The following is a 26,451-nucleotide window of genomic DNA, read 5'->3' as shown; positions in this document are numbered from 1 at the left end:
TGCTTCTCCCTCTGACCCTCCTCCCTCTCATGTGCTCTCTCTCTCTCATTCTGTCTCAAATAAATAAATAAAATCTTAAAAAAAAAAAAAACAAAACCAAAACAAAACATGAAGTCAGACATTTAATCTGTCACTGGAGGAAACCTGAGTGTCCCGAGGAAGAATGTGTCTCGGAGTTACGTGTATGTGGGGGGGGGGGGGGGGCGCGCAGAAATCGTCATAAGAACAGTGTGCGTCAGACACATGGGATGGTAAGTCAAGAAGCTTACCTGGAGCTTCTGGAAGGAGCCAAGAAAAGAGCAGTGGATGCTTTCCCAACAAAAGTTAACCAATGCAAAGGCGGATAACGGACAGTCTTAAATGCTCACACCATACTTCTATTACATATAAAAAGAGAATTACCACCTGTATTTCTAGGGTTTAACTGAAAGAAAAGACTTCACCAGGAAAAAGTCTGTTCCTCTTCAAATTTATCCCCTCATGATGGTTATCTCCATCTTAAAATTAAAAGTCAATCTAGAAAGAACCAGGGAGAGTATGCGTTCTGGGTCTGAAACCTTGATGTGCTAACCATGAACGACTGCAGTGCAGGTCAAGGCAAAGGGCCTGCTTCAGTGCTCTGCTCCATCTCGATAGCTTTTAAAATGTCCACGATGATTTAAATGTTGTTCCAAATGTTCAAGAGTGGAAAGAAACCCATGTTTCAGGCTTATCAACCATATTTCTTTGTTCAGAAATTGGGATCTTACTGTATTTCACATTTAGAAACTTTCTATAAGCCCAAAGCTCTGAAACAAAGCTAAGAAGGGACCATTAATCAAACATTAATAGGGGTAACAGATAAATCAATCAAAATTTTATGACTTAATGTATGCTACACTTTTACTGTCATGTACCAATTAGGGAGTTTTTATAAATTAAATGTTCAAATTAAGAAAACATGAATAATCTAACACGTTTAGAAACAAATTTAGGATGAACACACACACAAATACGCAAGATTTACAATGCAGCTATAGAATTCCCTTATCAGAATTTTTATGTGTAACATTAATAAAAAAGATGTTATTAACCATTAACCCCCCCACAAATCTAATAAAGAACTTATATCCAGTTATATAAACCTTACAATTCAATAACAACAGGACAAGCAACCCAATTTAAACAGGAAAAATATCTGAACAGACACTTGAACAAAGAAGATACACAAATAGCAAACAAGCACAGGAAAAGATGTTCAACACCACTAGTCACTAGAGAAATGCAAATAAAGGTCACAATGAGATACATACCCACGAAAATGTCTAAAATTGAAAAGACTGACAATCACAGTTGTTGGCAAGAATGTGAGGTAAATGGAATTCTCATTCATTGCTAGCAGGACTGCAAAATAGTACTTACATTCTGGAAAACTATATAGCAGTGTCTTATGAAGTTAAACTTGCTCTTACCGCATGACCCAGTAATTCCATTGCCCGGAGAAATAAAAACATAATGGCAAAGACCTGCACACAAAGGTTTTTATACCAGCTTTATGCACAATGGTTCCAAAGTGTAAACAACACAAAGGTTTATCAACCGGTGAACTGATAAACTAGTAATACACATATAGGACAGAATAAAACTCAACAAAAAAAGATACAAAATACCGATTAATCCAACAACACAGGTGAAACTCAAAAGCATTAAGCTAAAAATGTAACTTACACCTCAACCAATATTGCTTTGAAAAAATTTTTTAAATCAATGATCTAAGTTTCCACCTTAAGAAAGTAGAAAAAGGGGGCACCTGGGTGGCTCAGTAGGGTAAGTGACAGACTCTTGATTTCAGCTCAGGTCATGATCTCAGGGTGGTGAGATCAAGTCCTGTGTCAGGCTCTGGGCTCAGCACGGAGTCAGTTTGAGATTCTTTCCCCCTCTGCCCCTCCCCCCACCCGCACAGGTGTGTGTGCACTAATAAATAAAATCTTTTTTTTAAAGAAAAAGGTTTTATTTATTTATTTGACAGAGAGAGAGAGAGAGCACAAGTAGGTAGAGCAGAAGGCAGAGGGAGAGGGAGAAGCAGGCTCCCTGCTGAGCAAGGACCCTGGGATCATGACCTGAGCCGAAGGCAGATGCTTAACCAACTGAGCCACCCAGGTGCCCCTAATAAATAAAATCTCTAAAACAAAAAAAAAAAGGTAGAAAAAGAAAAGCAAATTAAACCCAAAATATAAGGAAGGAAATAATAAAGAGCAGAAATCAATGAAATGCACAAACAACTGAGAAAAACAAAAGTGAGTTCTTTGCAAAGATCGGATAAACTTCAAGCTAACTAACATGATCAAGAAAAAGAGAAGACTCAAATTACCAATATCAGGAATGAACAAGGGGACATCAGTACAGATCCTACACAGAGTAGTGGAATAAGAGAATATTCTGAACAACTTTTATATCAATAAATTCTGCAATTTAGGTGAAAACAAATTCCTTGGAAGAAAAAAATTACCAAAGCTGACTTAAGAAACATAGAAGATGAATAACCCTGTATCTGTTTTTGAATTCATAAGTAAAAATGTTTCAGAAAGAAAACTCTAGGTCCAGACTATTTAACTGGTGAATTCTATCAAATATTTAAGGAAGAAATAATACCAATCCTATCCAAACTCTCAGCAAACAAGAGGGAACACTTCTTCATTTATTCTACCAGGCTAGCATTGCTCTGATGCCAAAACCAGACAAAATAATCACAAGAAGAGAAAAATACAAACCAACATTCCTCATGAATACAGACATAAAATTCTATATCAAAATATTAACAAATTTAATCCAGCAATATAAAGAAAATGGATAACATATCATGACCAAGTGGGGTTTATGGCAGGAATATAAGGTTGGTTTAATATTCAAAAATCATTCAATGTATTTAACCATATTTATAAAATGAAGAAGAATCATATGATCATATCAATTGATGCAGAAAAAGCATTAGAAAGAATTGAACACACATGATAAAAAACTCTCAGCAAATGAGGAAAAAAGGTAACTCTTCAACCTGATAAAGAACATATTTAAAAAAGAAAAACCATATAGCTAACATCGTATTCATGAATAATGAGCGCATCTCCCCTGGGATTAGGAACAAGGCAAAGACAGATGCTCTCACTACCTCTATTCAACACTGTACTGGAGGTCACAGCCAGTGCAGTAAGAAAAAGAAATTAAAGGCATACGTATGGGTAAGAAAGAAGTAAAAACGTCTTTATTACAGATGCAATGATCATGGATATAAAAATCCTAAGATTAAGAAGCTACTAGAATTTCTAAGTGAATTTAGCAAGATGACAGGACACGTGATCAATATGTTAAACAACCGTATTTTTATATAATTAGTAAGAAGTAAATGGAAATTTAAAAAATACTATTTACAACAGCTTAAAAAAACGTGAAATACTTGGTGTTGTATTTGCAAGACCTATACACTGAAAAGCACAAAACACTGCTGAGAGAAAGTAAGGAAAATCTAAATAAGTGGAAACATTCACGTGCTCATGCATGGCAAGACTCAACACTGTGGGGGTGCCCCGGTGGCTCAGTTGGTTAAGCGACTGCCTTCAGCTCAGGTCATGATCCCGGAGTCCCAGGATCAAATCCCGCATCGGGCTCCCTGCTCAGCAGGCAGTCTGCTTCTCCCTCAGACCCTCCCCCGTCTCGTGCTCTCTCACTCTCTCTCTCTCTCAAATAAATGAATAAAATCTTAAAAAAAAAAAAAAAAAAAGACTCAACACTGTGAAGATGTCATTTCCCACAGAACTGATCTAAAAAGTCAACACTGTCTCAATCAAAATCCCAGCACTGGAGAAATGCAAATTAAAACCACAATGAAATACTATTCATATCCAAATACTGAGAAGTATGTAGAACAATCGGAATTTCTCATACATTGCTGGTCAGTGTATAGTATAACCCCTTTAGAAAGTTCTTAAAAAGCTAAATATAGATCTTCCTATGACTCAGAAATTTCACTCGTAACTGGAATTAAAGAGAAAATGAATGAATGAAAAATAGGAGTATAAAAAGGATGATATGAAAATGCTAACACAGCAGTTGTATCATAATAGCGAAAAGCTGGAAAGAATTCAAATGTCCATGAATAGGAAAATGAGCAATTACGGCATACTCATAAAACAAAAAGAAACAAACCACTGATACAACACATATGAATTTTAAAACAACTTATACGAAAGAAGTCAGAGACAAGAGTACATATATAAGATTCCATTTATATGAAATTAAAGAACTGACAAAGGTCATTTATGATAACAAATCAGAAAGGAATTCTGGGTGGGTAGCCAGGGGCAAGGAACTGACTGCAGAGACAGAAGGGAATTTTGGAACTGCTGGAAATAGCTTTACTGGGGTCGTGGTTACATAGGTGTACACATTTTTTCAAAACTTATTAAGACACAGTCCAAATTAGTACATTTTATTATTTTATACCTCAGTAAAATTTATTTAAAAAGTAAAAACTAAAATTAAAAAACAAAACAAAACTGTTATTTAAGCCCATGTTCCTCTCTGCCTAAAAGCTCCACGTCACAGTGGGGCAGGCTGAGGGGACCCCCGCAAGTTAGCTGGGCAACAGTTTTCCAAACTGTCCTTCCAATTTCACCGAAGACTCCAGGGAGTATCTCAGCAAGTCTTTAAGTGTTCGCTTTTTCTTGATTTGTTTCACTTACTAGTATTTTTTCTTATTTTGTTGAGTTGATGCGGAGACTTTTGTCCCCTCTTAAATTCAGTTCTTTTCCTCTACCACCAAAATACATTTCCATTTTCTCTGAAGAGTACATTTACTCCTAAGCATGAAGGACAGTCTAAAAACAAAACTATGAAAATGTTACCAAGTATTGACAGGAACTATCTTGCCAGGAACCAGGTAAAAAAGAGCTTTGAGCGTCAACTACCAATACAGTTCTCCCACCCTGACCACCCAAATATCTAGATCGTATTAATCACCGAGTGTGCAGACTACTGGCTGCTGCCAATGAGCCGGTTTCAAACCCATCTGCTTCATACGTGACTAAAACTTTTATCAGTTAGGCACATCTCTTTAATTTCTTCCCAATGCTAAGAGGAGCAGGACTCCAAAAAGTTGCTTTAAGACTATGATATTGGACAAGTTTTTAGGGTTGGCAGGTCTCTGCCACGTTTCTCTTAACAACAAAGGGCAGGAACCAGAGCAGCTTTCCGACGCACAAACACCACAAGATAAGGGCACACACACAGCATCTGAAGTGCATGCCGAGCACACAGCTCACTGTGGTAATCGTGTCCATGATGTACACTTATCACCAACACAAGTGCTAAGGTACTAAATAGTTACAGGCACCGAAACACAAGTTACTTTTTAATCTGATGGAACAGTGGGATATCAAAACTCTAGCAACTGTGCTCCACTTTCAAGAACACTAAAAACATCAAAGATGGTGTCATGTACATAATCTCAGTAATCATAACATCTATTAATTCCATTAAAAAAATTCAGTTAAAAAAAGAAAAAGCAAAAGGAGAAACTCTTCCTCAGAGGCTGGACTGACACAAACCCATGTAAGATGGTAACAAGCCCAGCAAACTCAACAAAGGTCTCTGAGTGGCTGGGACGGACCACAGAGCCCACGCCCGGGCAGGGAGCAGGGCAATGGAATCCCTGCCAGCCACTGAAAATGCCCTAGGAAGGCAGAGGCGAGTAAACGTGTTTACTCCAAACACACAGTCTGAGACCACTGAGTACACACAGAACCAATCTCAATCACCACAATAATTTATGAAAGTACTCTGCATTACTCAACAGTAATAGTAAATGCTGTTCAGAATGGTGACCCCGAGTCACCAAGAAACATTAAAGCCCTTGCTAAAAACAGCACGATGCACCATGTTTTATGAAGATGGCCAAAGAATGGTTATAATTTTCATCATTTCCTAGCTTAAAGTCCTGAGCTTTGGTTATCTCTTGATGTCAGGCACGTGGAACGCCCCACCTCTATGGACTGTGTTCTGGTATTAACTCCCTCCTAGTGCTTTCTTAGTGCAAAACGGTACCAGACTGAGTTTATGGACATGTCTAGAGATGTTTGTAAAACCACCACACAGATTAAATGAGTTTTTAAGTTTTCAAGCACATTATGAAAATGGGATTTCTCCTGTCATTATAAAACATCTTCCACAGAAAATAATCCACCCTACCTGCAGGGAGACAACTGCCAGGTCTTATCTGTGGGTTCATTATCGCCTACTGAAATTCTGTATTCTCTCTCACTTTCTAATTAGCTAGTGACTCATTATTCTCAGTTTCTCATTCCCTTTCCATCCCCTAAATAAAATAACACCCTCTATTACTTCCACAAGACTCCCTTCCCCACCTACCCCACAGCAGCACCGGCTGCCCACGGCATAGCACCCTCTGCCCAGTGTAAACACTGGTGGTCCGTGCCAGGCTAGAATCTGCAACATTCAGAGCTGCACTGGAGCGAGAAAAAAACCCAAGTCCTCCATCTTGCTGCCCAGTCTGACCAAGGAGGGACAGGTTACCATCCCGGAGTGCCTAGAGTTTGGAGACTTACCAGTCCTAATGAGGACAGCTAGTAATCTGCTTACTTCCCTGTGCCAGACCCTGGGCTGAAATGCTTCACACACATTATCTATTTAATCATCATAACTGTCCCATGAGATAGGTCCTATTTGATCCCCCCTTTCTAGCTGGGTGGGCTGTGCAAAGAGGTTATGAAGCAACTGAACCACGATCCCACTGCCACCAAAAGGCAGAGCAGGGTCAGACCCCAGTTACGATTTCAAAGCTCACCGTACCAGCAGCTTCTGGGCCCTTCACTCCAGTTGTCACAGTCTGTACTTCGTTTCCGAGTATACACCAAATGCCACAGATTTCCCTTATTCTGCTTTCTTTGACTACAAAGCACATATCTTGTCTTCATGTGGAATAGTTGTAACTGTCATAACTTTCAAAAGTGAGTGGACAAATCAAGCCAAAGATTCTAGATTTGGGCAGCCTTTAAATTTTGCTGTCTGAAAATCACTTTAACACTTAAGTATGTAGGAATATTACCTGGGGTTACAGTTAGCTGAAAGCAATGAAGCTTGTTTGGATCAGGAAAATGCACCTTACATGTACCTGCAAAAGAAACAGCACATCAGGAGGGTCTGGCAGCCAGCAGCGGTCCTTATGTGGAGGCTAACCTTGAAACAGACACGGAGTGGAAGGTGGCAGAGGAGTTTGTAGACTCCACCTTGCTCTTGGTGTGACAATAATTGAGCCACTGTGCTAAAACTGCAAACCAGTGATTTTGCCATACAGCCTTTTACTTGCTAATTCCAAATTGAGATGGTTTCTTCCAACTTTTAAACAGTCACTAAAAATTGAGATCTTTCCATTAACTTCAAAAATTATGCTACTTTACTTTGAAAAGAGAAAACCACATCTCAAGGAGATGAACACATGTGGGTAAGGCTAACTAAACATGGCAAAACCAGAAGAACTCAGGCCAAACTTCTGGGCTGTTCACCCACCACCATACTTACTCATACCCACCACAGTAAACTGAAGTTCAAAAGAAGGATGTCCATGGAATTAACTCATACCCAGAGTTTACCATGGCATTAAATAGGAGGGAAAGAAAAGTCTTCACAACCCAACTGGTAGCTCAGTTTGCTTTGCTGGTGAAATGATGCTCTGCTCAGATGGCAACACCCTGTGCCCACTGTACCACATCAGAAGGGGTCTGGTAAATCAGGACAAGGATTTCTCACTGGGGGAAGAACTAATGGCTAGTGGTACAGACAGGGGAAACTGGCTACATCCTATATCTGCTTCCTGCAAACAAATGATATCAAAAAATGGTAAATACACAAGGAATAAATACCCACTAAATTGGGAAGGAATATATGCAGAAATTGTCTATTATTTTATAAACTCAGAAAATATGCTAAACTCCTTGGGTCACTTACTGACTTTATTTCTTACAAGTCCCACCACTGAAAAATTTGTCTAGTTTTACAATGGTATGAAATTTCATCAAAAATAGGATGATTCAAATTTAGACTTAGAAATGGTCCTTAGAGATCATCTAGTTCAATGTCCTCAAGCATGAGATAACACAAAGGTCAGGTTTTGTTCCCAAATTAAAGACGAGTTCATGGTTCTTCTCCCTATACCATGCCTCATTTCATTACTTCAGGAACATGCCACGTGTGAGGCATAAAAACCACACAGAACTGTTAAGGGGGTTTTGTTTGTTAGTTTGTTTTTGGCCAATTCCTCAGAAAATTCATTGTAGAGTAAAAGGTAACTTAATCTAGAAGAGCAAGAAGGGGTCTTACGGATTACACTGTCACATTCCTTATTTTAGAAATAATGAAGCTGGGAGCCATGGAGTTCAAGACTTTTGCCCAAACCACACATGTGAACTGTATATGGGCTTCATTTCTCCTAATCTTGACTTGAAATGACAAATGCTATCTTTCCAGTGAGATCTATGCAACAGAAACATAGGACAAGGGCTTGGGGAACATCTCACTGATTGGCTGAAGTCGGCAGTATTCCTTTGTTTTCATACTTTGCATTCTCCTTCGTTTCAATAGAAGGATAGACATAGAAATCCATCCCTCTGGAACAGATTAGCCCACCAATAATAAAGAAGTTACCAAGGGAGATTAACAAACAATCCAAGTACTGAAAAGAACCAAACATTTTAAAGCTCAAAAAAGTCTACTAACAACAACAACTACAACAAAAAGTTAAGAGACAGGTTTTTGCTTTAGTTCAAAGCTTTTCCTCTGTCTGCAGGCATGGGCTAAGATTTTGTATTTCCATCTATCTGAAAGAGGTATTTTTTGCCAACAGAGAAACTTCTATAAACTCGCATATACAGAGCTCCAAACTAGTTCTGAATGATTATTAAGCAGCACTGCCACATAGGGAAGTTATTTTGTTTTTCTTAGTTAATACTTTAGATATATTATTAATACTAGATATGATACTAGAGATTTATTCTTTAGGGTGGCTTCTTGTTTCCTCTTTAGAATAATGAGTTGCGTACTTTTGGAAAGCATGGCTTACTTGTATAAACTAATTTAGACTTCTCCACTCTGATGGCACAGAGGGTAGGGAGAAAGCAAGAAAAGAGATAGCAATGTAGTCTCTTTAATCGGATACTTTAGCCATAAATGCTAGGGAGATGCCTTTTTCAAACCTAAGGTGTTTAGTTAAAATCCTGGTTTGAAAACCAATTACACATTGTTTTTACAATTTTTTCTTTTTCTTAAGTAGGCTCCCTGCCCAACATGGGGCTTGCACTCACGACCCTGAGCTCAAGAGTGTATGCTCCATTGACTGAGCCAGCGAGGTGCCCCCCAAAGTTTAACTGTTTTCAAACCAAAATTTTAGATAAAGTTAAAACTATCCTTTATGGGTTAAAAACCAACAATTTCTGTAAGAGTCGTATTTAAGGACAAAATGAACCGTGTGTAAGTGCTAAGTTTTTGTGGCCTTTGATTAAATGTATGCGTGTGTGTGTGTGTGTGTGTGTGTGTGTGTGTATATATATATATATATATATACACACACACATATATACCCTTTAAGAAAACCCCAAGACACTTCCTTCCAGTTCTGACTAGAAGAAAACTTTGAGATCAAGCAATTCAGGGATTTTTAAGACATTTCTGACTGAGACCCACACTAAGAAACCTATTTTATATCACAATCCACCACACCCACAGATAAATGCCATACATTAAAAATAATTTTTCAAGAAACTATGTGTACTTATTCTTACAAATGATTTTACAACCACTTAAGGGTCATACCCACCATCATCCTTCTAACTATAGTTGGTGGCAGGAATGGCCCCTCTCTTATCCGTGTCAGATGGGCCAGAGAGATCAAGCTTTCTAGAGCATTCACCCAGACCACGTATAAAATATTTCACTCACACTGACAAACATCCTCAGCCTCAGAACTATTTTTAACCAAATATGATCATAAAAAGTTCTAATTCAAAAAAATACTAAAATGATCAAAACTTTCAGCCTTTAATGGTATTATAAAAATTTGGGAAGGATTAATAACAGGAAAAGAAAAACAACTCTTTGACGTATCACACAAAATTAACTGCCCAGGTAAGTGAGCTTGCTCACGAGTGAGGACTGCACCGTGGGTCTGTGTGTCTGAGTGGGAAGGACCAAGGTGAGGATACCTGGTGACGTAAAGGGTGTGGTCACCCCAGCTCATGTAGAGAGACACATTACAGGCAAGCACTTTCTGGACCAAAAAGGTGGTACTGTCGCTCATGAAAACAGGACCATCTGTCACTGATTTATAGATCTTTTTACTCAAAGAGGACATGGGACAGAACACTGTGGAAGAGATACAAAACCCAGCCAAGTCACCTCTGCCACTGTAAGGAGAGAGGGGGCACCTTCGTGCTACAGTCACAAAGATGGTAAATATCTCACTCTTACCCGAGCCTCAACAAAATTCTGCTACCTGTTTGCACAAAATTAAAACTTTTACTCCCAACACACATGAAAAACAGGCTTTTGGCTATGCAAGGTTATTAAAACGTAAAAAAAAAAAAGCTTCTCCATGCAATTACTTTGCGGCACTTACTGTCTGGGTGGGGATGCTGTACTTACATGGTAAATTAGCTTCAAGCTCCGCAACCTCTGTGGAAACAAAAAGACTGTTGTTAGTATCAGTCAACTAAATTGGCAACTTCTCCCAAAACGCTGAGGAACAAAAGGGACTGAAGTAACTAAAATCTACACTTGGTCTAACGTTCAGACTTCAAGCCATGGAATTGCTTTCAAAGACACAAAGGGACTTGTGGGATGCCGGCAAGTACAGTCACAGGCCCTTGAAAATGTACTTAGTATAAATGAAGATCATTTAAAATTCACATAGAAATCACCTATAGGTAAACAGTCACTAAAGTGTTTTTGAAAGTCTTGTTCCCCCACATAGCAGAACTACTGCCCTTGGAATCTGATTTATATATACACCTTGTGTCTCTTCCAGTTCTTCCAGACCTGTCTTCCTGTGCAGCTCACCCAGTGTGTGCTTGAACTTTTCCAGGGAGAGAAAACTCGGCCTCCTGCCGGGGGCCCCAGGCTGTGCTGTTATCCAGCTATCTGTTAACATCTTGCTAACTGCCCAAGGAAGGGGGACTTGGAGTCTTGGCCCTTTGAATCATCACTCACTCAGTGTTTAAGCCCAGCATCCCTCTGCCAGGACAAAGCTGCAAACCCCCCACTACTACTATTAAGAGCTGAGGTCTGGGGGCACCGAGAAATAAGTGGGCAGGCAAGTCAGCGGTGCCTCCGACATAACAGAATGTGCTCTGGGGTTCTGGGAGCACAAAGATTCCCCCCAGCTGTGGAGACTAGAGAAAGGAGGTCTATGGGCCAGGCTTTAAAGAATAAATAGAATGAAGTCCAGCAGAAGAGGAAAAAAAGCATTCCTAGAAGCTAGGTTAGTGATGTGCAAAAGCACAGAACATAGACAAGCACAGAAACCAGAAGGCACACAATGCAGTCAGAGCAATGGGTACAAAACAAAAGAGCAACAGGAAACAAGGTAGAAAAACAGGGCCAGGATCTCGGAGGGCCCCGAGTGCATGGCTTAGAATTCTAAACTTAAATCTGCAGTGATAGGGAGCAGAGGGACATTTCTGAACAAAGTTTCCAAACTTTCCTCAAGAGGACAACTTTGAAAGGGCAAAGCAGAGGCCAGGTGACCTGTGGGTTGGGCACTCCGCGAGGCAGCAAGGGCCTAGCAAAGGCAGGGCGAGTTGAGGTGCCTGAGCGCACAGAAGACAAAAGGCTCTGCCAGCTGTGTAGGGTGGGAGGGTCAGAGACGGCAGAGGGCTGACTGACATGCTGGGGAAGTCCTGGAAGGAGGAAGCTGAAATCCGGGTACATGGCTAAGGCAGAGGAGTCCCCACAGTGATGCCACCTGTCAGTCATGAGACTGACAGAGGGGAAACTAGTGAAAAGAACGAAGCTTGGCAGAGAGCAGAGGACAAAGGCAAGGAGGTCCCTCATGACAAAAGGCGGAAAAATAGGAGACAGGTGGGGAACATAGGGACTCAGGGCACAGACTGATCCAAGGGAAATGAGGCCCCAGTCAAGGCCATCAGATGTGGATCAGACACTGCTGAGGGCATTGGGAACAGCAGGAAGGCAGGTGGCAGGATGGAAACCAGATTACGAAAAACTAATAAGTAAACGGGTGGTCAAAATATGGAGGCAGTGGATACGACAATTCCTTCATGTCAAGTATGGAGCAGTGAGCAGGAGGGGAAGAGGACAGCAGAGGCCACCACGTGGCACAGCTGAACACTGCGCACAGTAGTGGGAAGACTGGCAGGTGGCTCCATTCTGAGGCCAAGGGTTTGAGAGACGCACAAGCCTTTAATACCAGCTTTTTGAGAATCTGGGTACAGACAGGAGGCCCACTAACTGTGTTCACTCTGGGGTCCAGGTACTTAGAATGGGCACTCAGAAAAGTGGAGTGGGGCAGAGGAGAGAGGAGCTAGGGAATGGAAAGGTGCCCGCATGGGCTACAGTGCTCCATCTGATGCTCTAGCCAGGGAGAGACAAAGAGCCAATCTCTTCAGTGGAGCAGGGCATGCGGAGAGGAGTGACAGTTAATTATCCTCTTGCTGTGACTGGAAAAGGAACAAGTTTTGTGATGAAGTGCAAGCCCGGGAAGTCTGTTTTCTTGGCCGCCTTGAGTTGTGGTACATTTAAAATATAGTCACATAACAAACCATAATTAAGAATCCTATGAACGTTCACTATTCTTCTTCTTCTAATGACCAGTGATCTTTAGTTTCATCTTTCTGACTGGCGCGTCCTCACCCTTCCTTGGAGCAGGGCACCCACTAAAGAAAACAGTGTGCGGCAAAGGGGGGCCGAGACCACAGTGCTACCGCTCTGAGGCCACCGACACCGGGTCCTCCGAGGGCCACCCAGGGCCACACTCTGCTCCAGCCACTCATACAGGGCATTTGTTTTATCAAAAAAACACATATTTTATCAAATGAGTCATTCATTAATCACTTTAAAATAAATGTTACCTATATAATTAAACTGTATGTTTTAAAACTATATGCATTTGCACATTTTATTATACTATTACTTAGTTTGATGGTAAGAACTTACAAGAAACTGTCCTTGGGGGCCCTTGTTTTGAGAGGCTGATGTCGGAATTGGCTTTCGGGGAAAGCCTGTACTGTCTACAGTTGTGAGAACTCTGGCAGTCCAGCTTTAAAAAACCCAGTGAAATAAAAAACATTTCCAGAGGATTTGAGGAGGAGGGGGCCACAAAACAGAAGCAAAATGTTTGAGAAGACCATCTGGTGCCAAGGGACGGGGAAGAGGGAGGTCAGGACACAAGAGGACAGCAAGGCACTGACCAGGGGTGTGGTGGTGACTGAGCAACAGAACCAGACCCCTGCACCACAGGGATGGGACAGGGGGTAAGAGGCTTGTGTCCCCAAGAAGCCCGTCTGTAGGACAGGGAATCTCTGCCCTGGCTGCACATCACTCACCTGGAGAGTTTTTTTGCTGCCTCCCCCCCTTTAAAAACAGCTTTGGTGAGGTACAACTTACTATAAAATAGACCCACTTTTAGCATATGATTCAATAATTTTTAGTAAAACCTAGAGTTGTGCATTCATCACCATAATCTAGTACCTACTGCGCTTTTAAAACTCTTAGTCCTATGCAGACCCATTACACCAAAAGTTTTACGTGGGGCCTAGGCCTCTGAATCTTTTACTCTCCCCAGGTATCGGAAACTGCTACAGGGTATTTGGCCAGGTTAAAATATTCACACACAGCTATTTACATAGATGGATTTAACAACTTCACATTGTAGTCTAGAATTCAACTCCAAAGATGAGCATTATGCTTGCATTTCCAGGTTCAGCGTTACTCAGTCAAGGGAAGTGGACAAGAGCCAGGAGAGCCTCACCATAGTCAGGGCCGCTGCAGGCTTTTGGTCCAAGAGCAGGCAAGAAATATAATCTTAGGAGCACAAGAATTTCAATAAAGATATTGAGCATTTTAGTTCAGTCCAGTGCAGAAGATAAAATAAGCCACATACTCTCATGGAGTTGTCACAAATGACACATAGTTTCTCTACACTTCAAATGATGGCAAATAAGAATTCATTAGTATCAGTAGCTATCGCCTTAGAATCTATGTACAAGAAGTCTATGGCCACAGAAACAAGCGAATTGCTTCACATGCTTGACAGGCCTCTTTGCAAAGCAGTGGCCCTTCCCTGCCATGACCTCACTGCCTGCAGGACACAACCCTTACCTGTAAAATAGCAAGAAATTCAGATATTTTTAACCTGCTAAAGTCTCGCCTGTTCCAAGATGCTAATACCTCTACCCCTCACTGGCCCAGTCTTTCTGGGGGGCACCTTGCACAATTCCGAGGCTGCACAACTTCCTTCTGAGAGATTAGACTCTTTTCCTTTCTAACTAAAGAGCAAACCACAGAGCCCACTTGAAGCATGACTGCACTGAGATATCAGATTACAAAATCCACCTGATGACCACAGTGGTCCCCACACGGCACGTCTTCACCCCTTTCTGCCACAGGTTGCTCACAACACAGTGCTCTTGTTTCTCCACTGCCTGCCCCTCAAATCTGCACACTCTTCATGGTAAGGGCTGTCTAGTCTGACCCAGACCTGCAACCCCAGTACTTGGCCCCGGGCTTGGCACACACAGGGTGCTCAGGAAACGCTTAACAATAAGCACCGTCGCCAGCAAGCTGGCCGTGCTCCTGGTGTGCATGTCCTGAGATGTGAGAAGCCTTTCCCCTTGTGTAGTTAGGGACCAATGCATTCCAAAGTTGCCATGGAAGTGTGTTTCCCCAAAGTGCCTATGTTGAAGCCCTAACCCTGCCCCATCCCCATTTGATGGTATTAGGAGGTGGGGCCTTTGGGAGATGATTAGAGTTAGATGAGGTCATGAGGGTGGGGCCTTCATGATGAGATTAGTGCCCCTATAAGAAGAGATACCAGGTGCTTGCCAGGAAGGGGTCCTCACCAGGAACTAAATCTGCTGATGCCCTGATCCTGGACTTCCCAGCCTTTAGAATCATGAGAAATAAATGCGTGTTGGGCGCCTGGGTGGCTCAGTCGGTTGGGCGACTGCCTTCGGCTCAGGTCATGATCCTGGAGTCCCGGGATCGAGTCCCGAGTCCCGCATCGGGCTCCCTGCTCGGCGGGGAGTCTGCTTCTCCCTCTGACCCTCCTCCCTCTCATGCTCTCTGTCTCTCATTCTCTCTGTCTCAAATAAATAAATAAATAAAATCTTTAAAAAAAAAAAAGAAAGAAAGAAAGAAATGCGTGTTGTTGAAAGGGCCAATCATAGACACAGATGGCTCTCCATCGAGCCGGGCAGCTGTGCCATCCCATCCAGGGAGAGATGCAGCCGCTTCCCAGAAAACTTGATTACCTCCTTCCACCTGAATCACTTCCTCTTAGATTTTCTCTGACTGGAACTTCCTCTCTTAGCTTCCTGCTTGTCTTTACGCACTGAGCACTCCTTCTGCAGTCTTAGCATCCATGCACAGTGCCCTTACCTGGGAGACATCTGAACTAAGGGCATTAGCCCCTTCACAGAGACAGCATTGCTGGAGCCGAGGACTGAGGACCCCATGGAGCCTCACATCAGCCCTTCTACTCAGGCTAGGGGCCTTTTAGCAGCACACTGCCGAGTGCCAGCCCAGAGCACTCACAGTCCCCTCCACTCTGAGGGAGCAAGACTGTAACCCTGAAAACCAGCACAGCTGCTACAGCAGAGACTGGTATCAATGGGAATGGAACCCAAGGCCTCATGCCACCCCTACTTTCAACATGAGCTGACAAGGTCAACTTGAAACCTCATCTGTCTTCCACAATCCTCCCTGCCCTACTGGGCTACCGGGTACACCTAAGTGGGGCCACCAAGCTTCCTGGGCAGCTTCACTGGTATTTAACCCTTCAACAAAGCATTTTTTAAAGGTTAACCTTGGGGCCAGCTGCCTTAGCTCTATTTTAGTAGGACTCTTCCTCTCCGGGCCACTGCTCCAGCTTTTATTTTTTATTTTTATTATTTTTAAGATTTTATGTTTAAGTAAGCTCTACACCCAACAGGGGGCTCAAACTCACGATGCTGAGATTGAGTCACGTGTCCTACCAACTGAGCCAGCCAGGCGCCCTTCAAGTTTTTAAACTACAGAATGTAGTGCTGCTAAGTGCTCTGAATATTCTGGAACATGGCAAGCCAAACCCTGAGCCCACCCCCAGAGTCCTGGGCAGGGCCTGGCATGGAGAAAGCAGCTCTGGAGAACAATAAATGGTTCTCTTTCCCCCACTCTTCCAGGAACTGCACTGGAATGGGGCCCTTCCTGTCCCACCCCATGACCGAACTGCTCATGTGGACACAACAGCGCACCTGATGAGGCACCTGCACCCTGGACACTGGGAAGCACGTGTAGGTGGGCAGCCAGGCCTCTTTGCTCCAGGCCTGGAGCATGGAGAGCCACATACCACAGCCCCAGGACGCCAGGAACCACCTGGGGTGCGGGGGCTAGGATGGATAAAGGTACACACTGGTTCATTCCCCCTTATTCCCCTAATTTCAGAACTGACCCTGAACTCAGCTCAATCCAAGTCTCCACATTTAACAAAGACTAACAGAGGTGAAAGGTTCCTGCCAGCATGCCTGGAGCCCTTTGGGGTCTTTAGGGGTCACTAACAGTAGGCGGGCACACAGCAGGGACTAAAATGCCTGTTGAGCGAAAAAATGAAAGAACTAGGAGACACACACAATCCCATCATACAAAAAGTGCCAAGCTTCTGCTAGCTAACCAAGACCCTGCGAGGCTTTTTTGGTAGGTGGGGAGCACCGTCAGACTTAGAACTTGATGGACTCAGTGGCCCCACAAAGGTCCACCAGGAATTCAGCACCATCTGCCCCGTGACTAAAAACACCAGCAATAGCTCCCCAGTTAGGCTCAGACCTGCACAGATCTGACACTCTCTCCACAGTGTCCCCAGCTCCTAGGATTCAGGGCAGACAGCAGCCTTCAGTCCTAGCCCAGAGATACTCAATTGCTCTACACCCTCCAGGGACTGCTGCTACGAGCATCTCTCCAGCTCCAGCCTGGAGGATGTCCTTGAGTTAGCTACCTGAGGGGCGCAAACGAGAAGCTGGTGTGACCAAGGTGCCAGCACAGTGGAGGCCTGCCCTGGCCAGCTGCTCCAAGGCAGGCTATGGTTTTTCCAAAGACAGTGGACTCCAGCCTTCCAGAGGCCAGAAAAGGAACAGGAGCTACACAGTTCTGCAGCCACTACTGGCCCTCACCATTAGCACCAACTGCCCCTGCCAACCTCCATCTCCCCCATCCATCAGCTGAACCTATAGCCATCTGCACCAAGCCAGATCCCATACCTCTGGGCTATGGGATACACAGCCCTCCCACCCCACCCCAGCCCCCACAGGGCTCTTGGCAGATGGCCTTTAGCTGTGTCCTTCCAGGCACTGTGTAGGTCGCACAGACCCCCGTGCCCCAGGACCCTCACCCCTCTCAGGGGTGGCAACTGATCCATGCAGAGCAGGAAAACCTGACCATCTCACCTGACTGGGGACTGCTCTGAAGGCTACGCTTGCCCTAAAGAGAGGCTGTCTGGGGCCTTCCCCAGAGATCGATTTCTTGCTCTGCCTGCTCCTGAGTCCTTCACCTCCCTCCACAGGTATCAGTCCCAGGGATACTCCTTTATAACTATCCTGATACAATTCCCCACTCCTACCTATGGCACTGAATCCCAAGACACATTAACATACTTTTCTACAAACTAATGATCCTCATGAGTAACATTCCCACATGAGCCAAAGCCACAGCCCAGGATGACAGCGCTGACTAGAGCAATCTTGTTGAACTCAGACATCCAACTTTTTTCAAAGTTCCCAAAGGGGATTTCCCCTAGAAAGAATTTTGTTGTAATCACCCCTCAAGGGCCCACAATGCCATGGACTCCTGGACTCCACACACCACTTCCGCCATTCGAAATCCCCAGAATGAAGACCGCTCCAACATCCAGCCAAGCAAAGGAGTGCTCTAGGTGCAGAGCAGGAGATCATGGACCAGCAGAGCATCCTTCCTTATGCATCTGTTTTTCACAGCCCCCTCTCTCAGGCCAGGCCCACCCTTGCTCTCTACCCACCCTCCACCACATGCCCAAACTGCTCACCACTCAGCCAGCCCAACCTGGTCCAACAGCCCCAAGGCAGGAGGGAGCAGGACACGTGAGGTGTGTGTTACACTGAGCCCTGCTGCCCACAACACCCCAGAAACCTGATCATCACCAGTGCCCTGGGAGGATGGAAATAGGTGGCCCCACGAGGTGGTTTTGCACCTCTCTCTCTGATGAGTCTCACAAAGTCAAAGGACCTTAGCAGGGCCCTGTAAACCCAGCCAAAGACATCTGTCCTGGGAGCGGGGGCGGAGTCCAGCTTTATGAGCCTCCACGGGCTCCCCGGGGCTGCATCAGGCCCTAGAGCCATTTGAGAGCTGACAGGTGAATCCTTGAGCAGGGTGGAAGGTGTGCAGGAGCCCGTGCACCTCCCTGAAGGTGGAGCTCTTTTCAGTGGACCTGCACTTCTGTTCTGCTCGTTCAGCTTTTGCTTGTTGGGTCTGCTCCCCCAGAGCCTGCACCACCCCAGAATGTGGGTCTGGCTGTGCTGCTACAATAAAGTTGTAATCTGGGCATGTTTCTTAACCTCTCTGAGTCTCAGTCCTTCAGCTGCAGAATGAACAACCCACCTGGCAAGGCTCAGCAAAAGTCAAACAAGAACTGCCCTATAAAGTGTCCAACGGAGGGCCCGGTCCCAAAAGCCCTGTGTACGACAGCTATTAACCATGACAAGGATATGGTGAAGAAGACGGAACAGTCTACTCACTGTTTCCTCCTGCTCCTCCTCAGCTAACATCTGGGCATTCCTCACTCTAACTCCCGGGCACTAAAACACCCTCCACTTAAGGACCGCATCAACACATCAAACACCTTCCCCAGCTTGCCTGGCTCCTGGCTTCTTCTGCAGATGGAACCTTTGAGCCAGCATCTGGGAGAGAGACTCAAGTCCTATCAGGCCCATCCAAGTGAGGAGCTGCAGCCCATGTCTCACCCTCTGACCGCCACCACAATTCTGAATTCAATCTGACATAGTGGGTGATGTCAAAAGGTAAGAAATGATTCTTACTCCATCATCCATCAGGCTGGATAAATCAGAGCTAAGGCCAGATTCAGGGGCAGGGAGAATAAGGAAGAGCGCACCGCCCAAGACTCCCTGAACCTGACGCCTTCCTGGTGCCACTCCTGCCAAACTCAGCAGTGCCTCGTTTCTGAGGACAAACAGTGCATGCACCCATGCCAGCTCTCCCGCCATTAGGTCTGCTTCAGGACACACAAATGCCAGCAACCTCATGGTGTCTCACAGGGAGTCCTAACCAACTGTATACTCGTTGCTTCCTAGCTGCTATACACTTAAGAAATGTAAACACATGCCATAAAGTAAAAAGTGCTACAAATTCTAAGCTCCTTAAGGCAGGAACTGTTTCTTCTTCATCTTCTGTAGTCCTCATGACCGCAGGAAACTGCCTTTGCACCTGACAGTCGTTAAGTCTGATCAATGAACGAACACAAACATTCCATACAAATGCATGCATATTCACACACTATATAAATCCTTCTCCAAAGACTACAGCTCTAGGACACTCAGTTATTAATTTTGTGAAGGGAACTAATTTTGTATAAAGCTCTCTTCAAGCTGTGACTTGAATAAGTACAGAAGGATCCTAGAGATTACTGAAATCCACTCCCTCCCTTTACAGACCAGAAACTGGTGCTGAGGTGTTAGAGAGGGACTCTGGAACCCCTTGTGATTGAGCACAAGAAAGGAAGATGCTCCCCCCTCGCCCCCACAACCAGCCAGATACTGAGAGCACTGAGACCAGAGTACCATAATCCTCCCACCAGCATTCTGGCAGCCCCTACAGAGCATATTCCAAGTGTGTAAGACATACCACATTTTCTTGTCCTTAGTATTCCCACAGTACAAAGTCCTTGTAAGTGACAGGCAATTATATTTTTAAATATTTTCAAATAGGTATTTCTACTCAGCACCTGGCTGCTTCATATCCCCAAAGAGCCTCCAGTCAGACTTCATTTTGTTACAGGAGAGAAACCAGCTTGCATGGATGACATTACCTTTAACAAGCAGCCTGTCTCTCACAGATACCCTCCGAGTGGAGTCGGAGGCCGTGGCTGACGTCCGGGACCCTTTGAGACCGTCCTCCCGCTTCAGTTTGCTTGCCAACGTCAGCATTACTGCTACCTTTACCCTGCAAGACAGACCAAAGCAGGGTTATGGACACGTCTCTAGACAATGACTGGAAATTGAAGACAAGGCCATAGGTGGTTAACTTTTTCCTATAATTTAGTCACAGAAAAATTCAGCATATAAGGCACATTCATAAGATTGGATTCCTTTACAATTAATCTGGGAAATCTCTATGCCATCCTCTGTAAGTCTAATTTTTTAAAGTACACAAAAATTTTAAAAATGGAGAGCCATGCATTTAACATTCATTAGGTACCAGGTCCTGGGACACAGTGGTGACAAAGATCCCATGAGCTTGTGGTCTAGGGGAGCCTCCACCCATGGGTTCCACGTTGGCCCACCACTGTCCTCTGGCTAAGTGTGCCCCTCTCTGCTGCAGGGACCATGCACTTGTGTGTGCGGCCCTTGTGCCTGGCCCATCGTAGCCTGAAGGGAGCATCAGCTCTGGGTAAGAGGAAGCAATGCAATGCTTTCTTTTTCTTCTTCCTTTAACAAAGGTGTGGCTGGAAACTTAAGAAGCATCTTTGCATTTATTTATGTTGTATCTTATTTACATTTTTTAGGCAATATCAACAACAATAGTAAGTTATAATTAATGCCCCAAACTAGACTCTCTTCATTGGCTGCTTCCAACCCATCTATGTTTCAGGCACCACCCCCTGAAACTCACTGAAAGCTCACTGGGAAAGACAATGAAGACCAAACACAAAAACTGGTCACCGGTCCAATATTTCCATAATTTCCTTTGTTGCTTTCATATTATTTCCTTTCAATACCACTCTGATTGTTTTCAAAAGAAAACAATCTAAAACTTCCAAATGAAAAACTTGACCCAAACACAAACTTTTAGTTTGAAGCTAAGATATTGAAAGCCAAAATAAGAATACGCTTCCCCCACTGGTATTTTTAACCATTTTTAACCCAGGTTCTTTACATAACTTCTCATACCATCTTCTTCTGTATATCTCCCCCTCTTCCAAAGACTGTCAGATTTTATTTTCTATTATGTATGCCATAAAAAAGAAACATACTGAATATGATCTTCTGTATTGTATATGACCCCCACACAAACACACACCTAATCCCTTTTAGAGTCAGTGGTTTAAATGCTTCAAAAGAGGGGCGCCTGGGTGGCTCAGTCGGTTAAGCGTCTGCCTTCAGCTCAGGTCATGATCCCAGGGTCCTGGGATCGAGCCCCACATTGGGGTCCCTGCTCAGCGGGGAGCCTGCTTCTCCCTCTGCCTCTGCCTGCCTGCCTGCCTACTTGTGATCTCTCTCTCTCTCTGTCAAGTAAATAAATAATATCTTTAAATAAATAAATAAATACATGCTTCAAAAGATGGTTCTATTACACATTAGTATTCACAAGGTCCTAAAATTTCAATCTGGGAAGGACTTCCCCCTCCAACCCCCAATTCCCACTCTTTTTTTTACTGATGTAGATCCTGTGACTATGGGAGCCCAGGAACTGGCTTGGTTAAGGCCACTCAGCTGCCAGAAGCAGTCACCACAGAAACATCAGTTTCCCTCCTGGAGATGACACAAACATTTTGAGTGTGGTGATGGTTTCAGGGGTATATATATCAAAACTGATCTAACTGCATACTTCGAATATGTGCAGTTTCATGTACTTCAATCATGCCTCAATAAAGTTGACACAAATGTGAAAACAAACCAACACTAGTTTCTTCATTGCCACTTGACCATGACATCTCCCCAGGCGAACCTACACAGTGGCCTGGACCATAACCAACATGTCTTCTCAGCGTTACCCAGGGCAGGGAGGTATTGGATCGGCAACCTCAGCAGGGGGGCCTGGGGGTAGGAATAAAGTCAAACACCCATAGGGGCTCCAGCCTGCAGCTACTAGAGACAGAAGCACCATCTAGAGCCAGGTTCTTTTGCTCAGCCCCCACCTGGAATGATCTTGTCAGGAATCTCTTAAGCAGATCTGGATCATAAGGCCGTGTTTGCCGCCCCAGCCAAGTCCACCGACACACACCCAGACTTGAGCACATCAGTCCTGCCACCTGGTTAGGACTGCCTGAAGATGGACCAAGGCATGCAACCTTCACAAAGTCCAATTGGTTTTTATCTTCTAGCTGACCTTGGCAATACAAATATGGCAAAAAATGAAAAAAAAAAGCCCAGCGTGAGTAAAGAGAGTTCCTGTAGGCAGTACTCCAGGAAAGTTAAAACAAAGAGCCCCATGGAGAAGCAAGTGCCAGGGCACCCAGCTCCCTGAGGACCTGCACTGAAAGAGCCACTTGGAGGGTCCTGGCAAGACTTGTTTACAAAGGCTCACACCAAGACACTCATCTGTGTCACTGCAGTCTGAGGATTCTGACTTTTTTTTTTTTTTTTTTGAGAGTGGGGGTAGGGGTGGAGAGGGAGAGAGAATCCCAAGCTGACTCCCTGCTGAGCGAGGAGCCCAACTCGGGGCTGGACCCCAGACCCTGAGATCAAGACCTGAGCTGAAGCCAAGGATCAGACGCTCAATCAACTGAGCCACCCAGGCATCCCACTGCTTATTCTTTTATAACCCTACTACTCCACACTGAAGTCTTCTCTGTGGGCATAATGTGCCTTATACTCAACTCCGCTAAGAGCCAGATTCCTGGCTTGCAACCTTCAACAAGTTTGTGGCCCTTAATAAAAACATGGGGCACTGACTGAAAGGTATAAAAGACAACAATACTCATGCTTTGTTGTCCATCGAAGAGAACACTAAACTTACTCTCCTAGCATTCTACGAAATCTAAGTGTATAATGACCACCTATTTGTCCACCATCTGTATTACTACTGCATGACACTGCAGGGATAAACCTAAGGCCTAATTTGGAAATGTTTCCTTAGCCGTTAAATTCTCTACAAAGAGATCTGAACAGAGAGAGTTATTCAAACTGTCAAGAGGTCTGCCAAACACCTGCAGTTGCTGCAGGATTCTCCTTTCCTTCTGTACTATGCTTCACCGACGGAAGACCAGGCTCAGCAAGAAACTGCCCCTTGACTGCAAAGCACACAGTGCTTCTGGTGACAGATCAGCTGCATCGAATGGCATGCTCAGTCTCTAAATCCCACAAGTCCCAATTGGCCCATTTACGTTCCTCCCCCGGGTGGGACTTGCTCTCTGGCTGTTCAAAGAAGAGTCCTGTGTGCTATTTACCAGTCTCATCATCAAGTCATATTTACTCGGCATTCCTGCCTGCAGTGGCAGCATCGGGCCATGTCACCTCTGCAGGGACACCAGGAGCCAGTCAGCTCAGAGGGAGGACCGCCACATCTGCACTTCCTTCTGCTGTGGACAAGTCCCAATCTTAGAGTAAAAGACGGAAGTGCAGGTCACTAGGGGACAACTAACTTCTCCATCCAAAGAAGCCCTCATCAGGACACAAAAACGTCCACGCTGTACCCTCCTCCTTCAGAATGCCAGGGCCCAGAAACCTCCCACCTGGCAGGGCTGTCACCCTGGCTGGCTGACCGGCTCTTGGAGCCCGACCCTTTATTTTCATCAGTAAACATGCCCCCTCCTGCACTGCCTATTACCCGAAGCGCAGGCAACTCTGGGTGGAGGTCCTCAGGCCACACACCACCCAGCCCGGTGACGATCTGCCTCTGAACATCTCTCCCACCCTTCTGTCCGCCCCCCCACCCCCATCCCCATATCCAGCCAGAAATCCTTTGCAAGCTGGCCTCCTCCCTGCTCCTCAGCACCACCTTGCCCGTTTCTGGAATCTTCTGTTCAATCTGATGATATCCAAGTCTGGAGTGCCCCCTTCCCTTCACCACCTACTGCTGTTCCTTCCTCAGGACAACAGATTCCCACGTCTGCTCCAAGGAGCCTTCTCTGGCCACTCCAATCCATCCTGCCCCCACTCCAGGGCTGGAGGGAATGCGGACGGGGGAGGGCCAGTCCCCCCATGTGACAAATGAGGAAACTGAGCCCCGGGAGGGCAGGGCCACACCCAGGATCACACCCCAGCGGAACCCGGTCTGGAATCCGAGACTTGGTCGTTCAGATCGTTCCATGACGCCCTCCCTCCTTTCCTGCCCTCTCGGTCCGGGTACAATCCTCCCGACGAGCCGAGGCCGCCCCAGCCGCGGGGCAGCTGCAGGCGAGCCGGCGAGGCGGGCGTCCCACTCTCACCCGCGCCGCTCTCCGGGCCTGGCCGGACGGCCCGCGTCCGAGTCCCGCGGCCCCCGGCCCCGCGGGCTGGTGACCTTGGGCTCCGTTTCCTTCCGCGGCTCCCCCGCGACGGCGGGCGGGAGCGAGGCCGTGAGGGCGCCGGCCCAAGCAGGCGCTGCCTGCGGGCTGCCCCTCGAGCCCGGCGCGGCCGGCGCCCCGTCCCTTTCCCAGTCAGGCGGCCCGGCCCCGCAGCGCGCGGCCTGAGGCGGCCCCGGCGCCGCCCGCCCTCCGGCCCGCCCGCGGTACCGGCGCCGCCGGAGGCCCGCGGCCGCCCCCTGCCCGCCGCGGGGCCGCGCGCTGCTCACCTGGGCACCCCGAGACAGGCGAGGCGGGCCCGGCACCCAACACCATGCCCGGCCGGCCCGCGGCGGCGACACACGGCCCCTCACAGCCGCACCGGCTCCGGGCGGCGGGACCGGAAGTGGCGGGGCGGGGACTCAGCCGCTCTCGCCCGCGGCGGCCGCGGCGGCGGCGGGCGCTTTAAAAAAAAAATTCAAAGCCCCGACGAACTTTATTTGGAGCCCGACACGCGAACAGCGGCGTGCGCCTGCCGGGGCTGGGCTCCGCGGCTGGCCGCCCGGGCCTCGCTCATTGGCAGAGGCCGCGGCGGGGGCGGGCATGGATCTCACCGCCCCTGCTGATTGGCGAGTAGCGGCCGGGGGCGGGGTCGTCCCAGCGGCTCCGGAGCCTGCGCACCCGGTGCCCCGGGCTCCGAGCAGCGTTCCTACCTCCATTCATTTCGTCGTGCGTGGTACCTGGACCCGCGGTTCAGAGGTGCTGGGCACAGCCTGCGCTGCAGGAGCGGCTGGGCCGAGCTGACCGCCTCGGTGGATGGGGAGCCCGCTCTGTGCCCGGCACAGTGCCCGGGGTCTGTGTACTGGACCAGGCATCGGGGGTGATGGGCGGGGCCGTCAGGCGTGCAGCGCCCACCGATCAACCCCAGGTGTGCTTCGGGGCAGCCTGCAGGAGTGCCTTGACCCTTTCCTGATCTTGTCTGGAAGGCTTTTATTCCTCTTTTCTCCTCCTGCACATTTGTAAAATACCGGCTTTATCTATTTCTAGCTTGTTGAATACAAATTCTCACGTCCATTTGTGTCCCTGTGATTGAAATAGGCGCTGGGGTGGGGGAGTCAGACAAGACGGCTCCTGGAGGAACGGGCCGTCTAAAAGATGAGGTTCGCCACGTGGACCGGGAAGAAAGAGCCAAGGAGTTAGAATTTTATTTCCAGAAGCCCCACTGAATGGTTTTAAACAGTGGAGTGGAGTTTTCTTTCTAAAAAAGAAGCTTCTGGCTCTCATTGAGCTCGTGGGAGGGGAGCCAGGCGGGGAGTCAGGAAGACCAGTGAAGAACCAACCCATGGTATTACTTCTGTTCTGGAACACTTCCCACCTTCTTCTCCTGGCTAACTCTTGTTTCCCTAAACTTAGACACCACTCGCTCAGAGAGGCCCCACAGTCTGGGAGGTGCAGGTGTCCCTCAGTGACTTCACTGGAGTTCTGTGCTTGCCCTTCTTGGTGCTGGAGACTTCCTGCCACCGCCTGTTTCCCCAAGTTCAGCTCCTCAATCCCTCCTCTGCCATGTTCCCCATCCTTCTATCCCTCCTCCCCCATCCTGTCACACAACAGGTGGTCAAAATCCATCTGCTTGATTAAGTATTGCATGTGCTTATTGCTGGAGTCCTGGTGAGAGAAGATAAGACTGTGAAGCAAGGCAGCAGGTGAAGACACAACTGGAATGACTTGAAGGCTTGTCTCACTAAGGGGCCACTCTGTTTAGGATGGGCTGTAGGGCCCAGTGCTCCCAA

General features: G+C 46.2%; 1 protein-coding gene across 2 annotated transcripts in view; it reads right to left on the bottom strand.

Moving 5' to 3' along the window:
• The window catches only part of UBE2F (ubiquitin conjugating enzyme E2 F (putative)), a 54,798-nt gene extending 29,684 nt beyond the window's left edge, over positions 1-25,114 (bottom strand). The window contains exons 1-4 of one of the 2 annotated variants that reach the window (XM_045867640.3): positions 24,952-25,109; positions 20,327-20,460; positions 10,687-10,716; positions 7,100-7,165 (exon numbers count right to left, since the gene is read on the bottom strand). In XM_045867640.3, the coding sequence (XP_045723596.1) occupies positions 7,100-7,165; positions 10,687-10,716; positions 20,327-20,444 (214 nt within the window). In that variant the 5' untranslated portion in view covers positions 20,445-20,460; positions 24,952-25,109. Of the gene's footprint in view, positions 1-7,099; positions 7,166-10,686; positions 10,717-20,326; positions 20,461-24,951 lie in introns of both variants that reach the window. The other variant, XM_045867641.3, reaches the window with a different exon arrangement.
• Between the last annotated feature and the right edge of the window lie 1,337 nt (positions 25,115-26,451).

This window comes from Mirounga angustirostris, unplaced genomic scaffold (genome assembly GCF_029215605.1).
Source record: "Mirounga angustirostris isolate CCGP_5_RB_7025 unplaced genomic scaffold, mMirAng1.0.hap1 SCAF_3, whole genome shotgun sequence".
Lineage (NCBI taxonomy): Eukaryota > Metazoa > Chordata > Mammalia > Carnivora > Phocidae > Mirounga > Mirounga angustirostris.
Note: the sequence above shows the minus strand (reverse complement) of the source record. Positions and strands in the feature narration are given on the sequence as shown.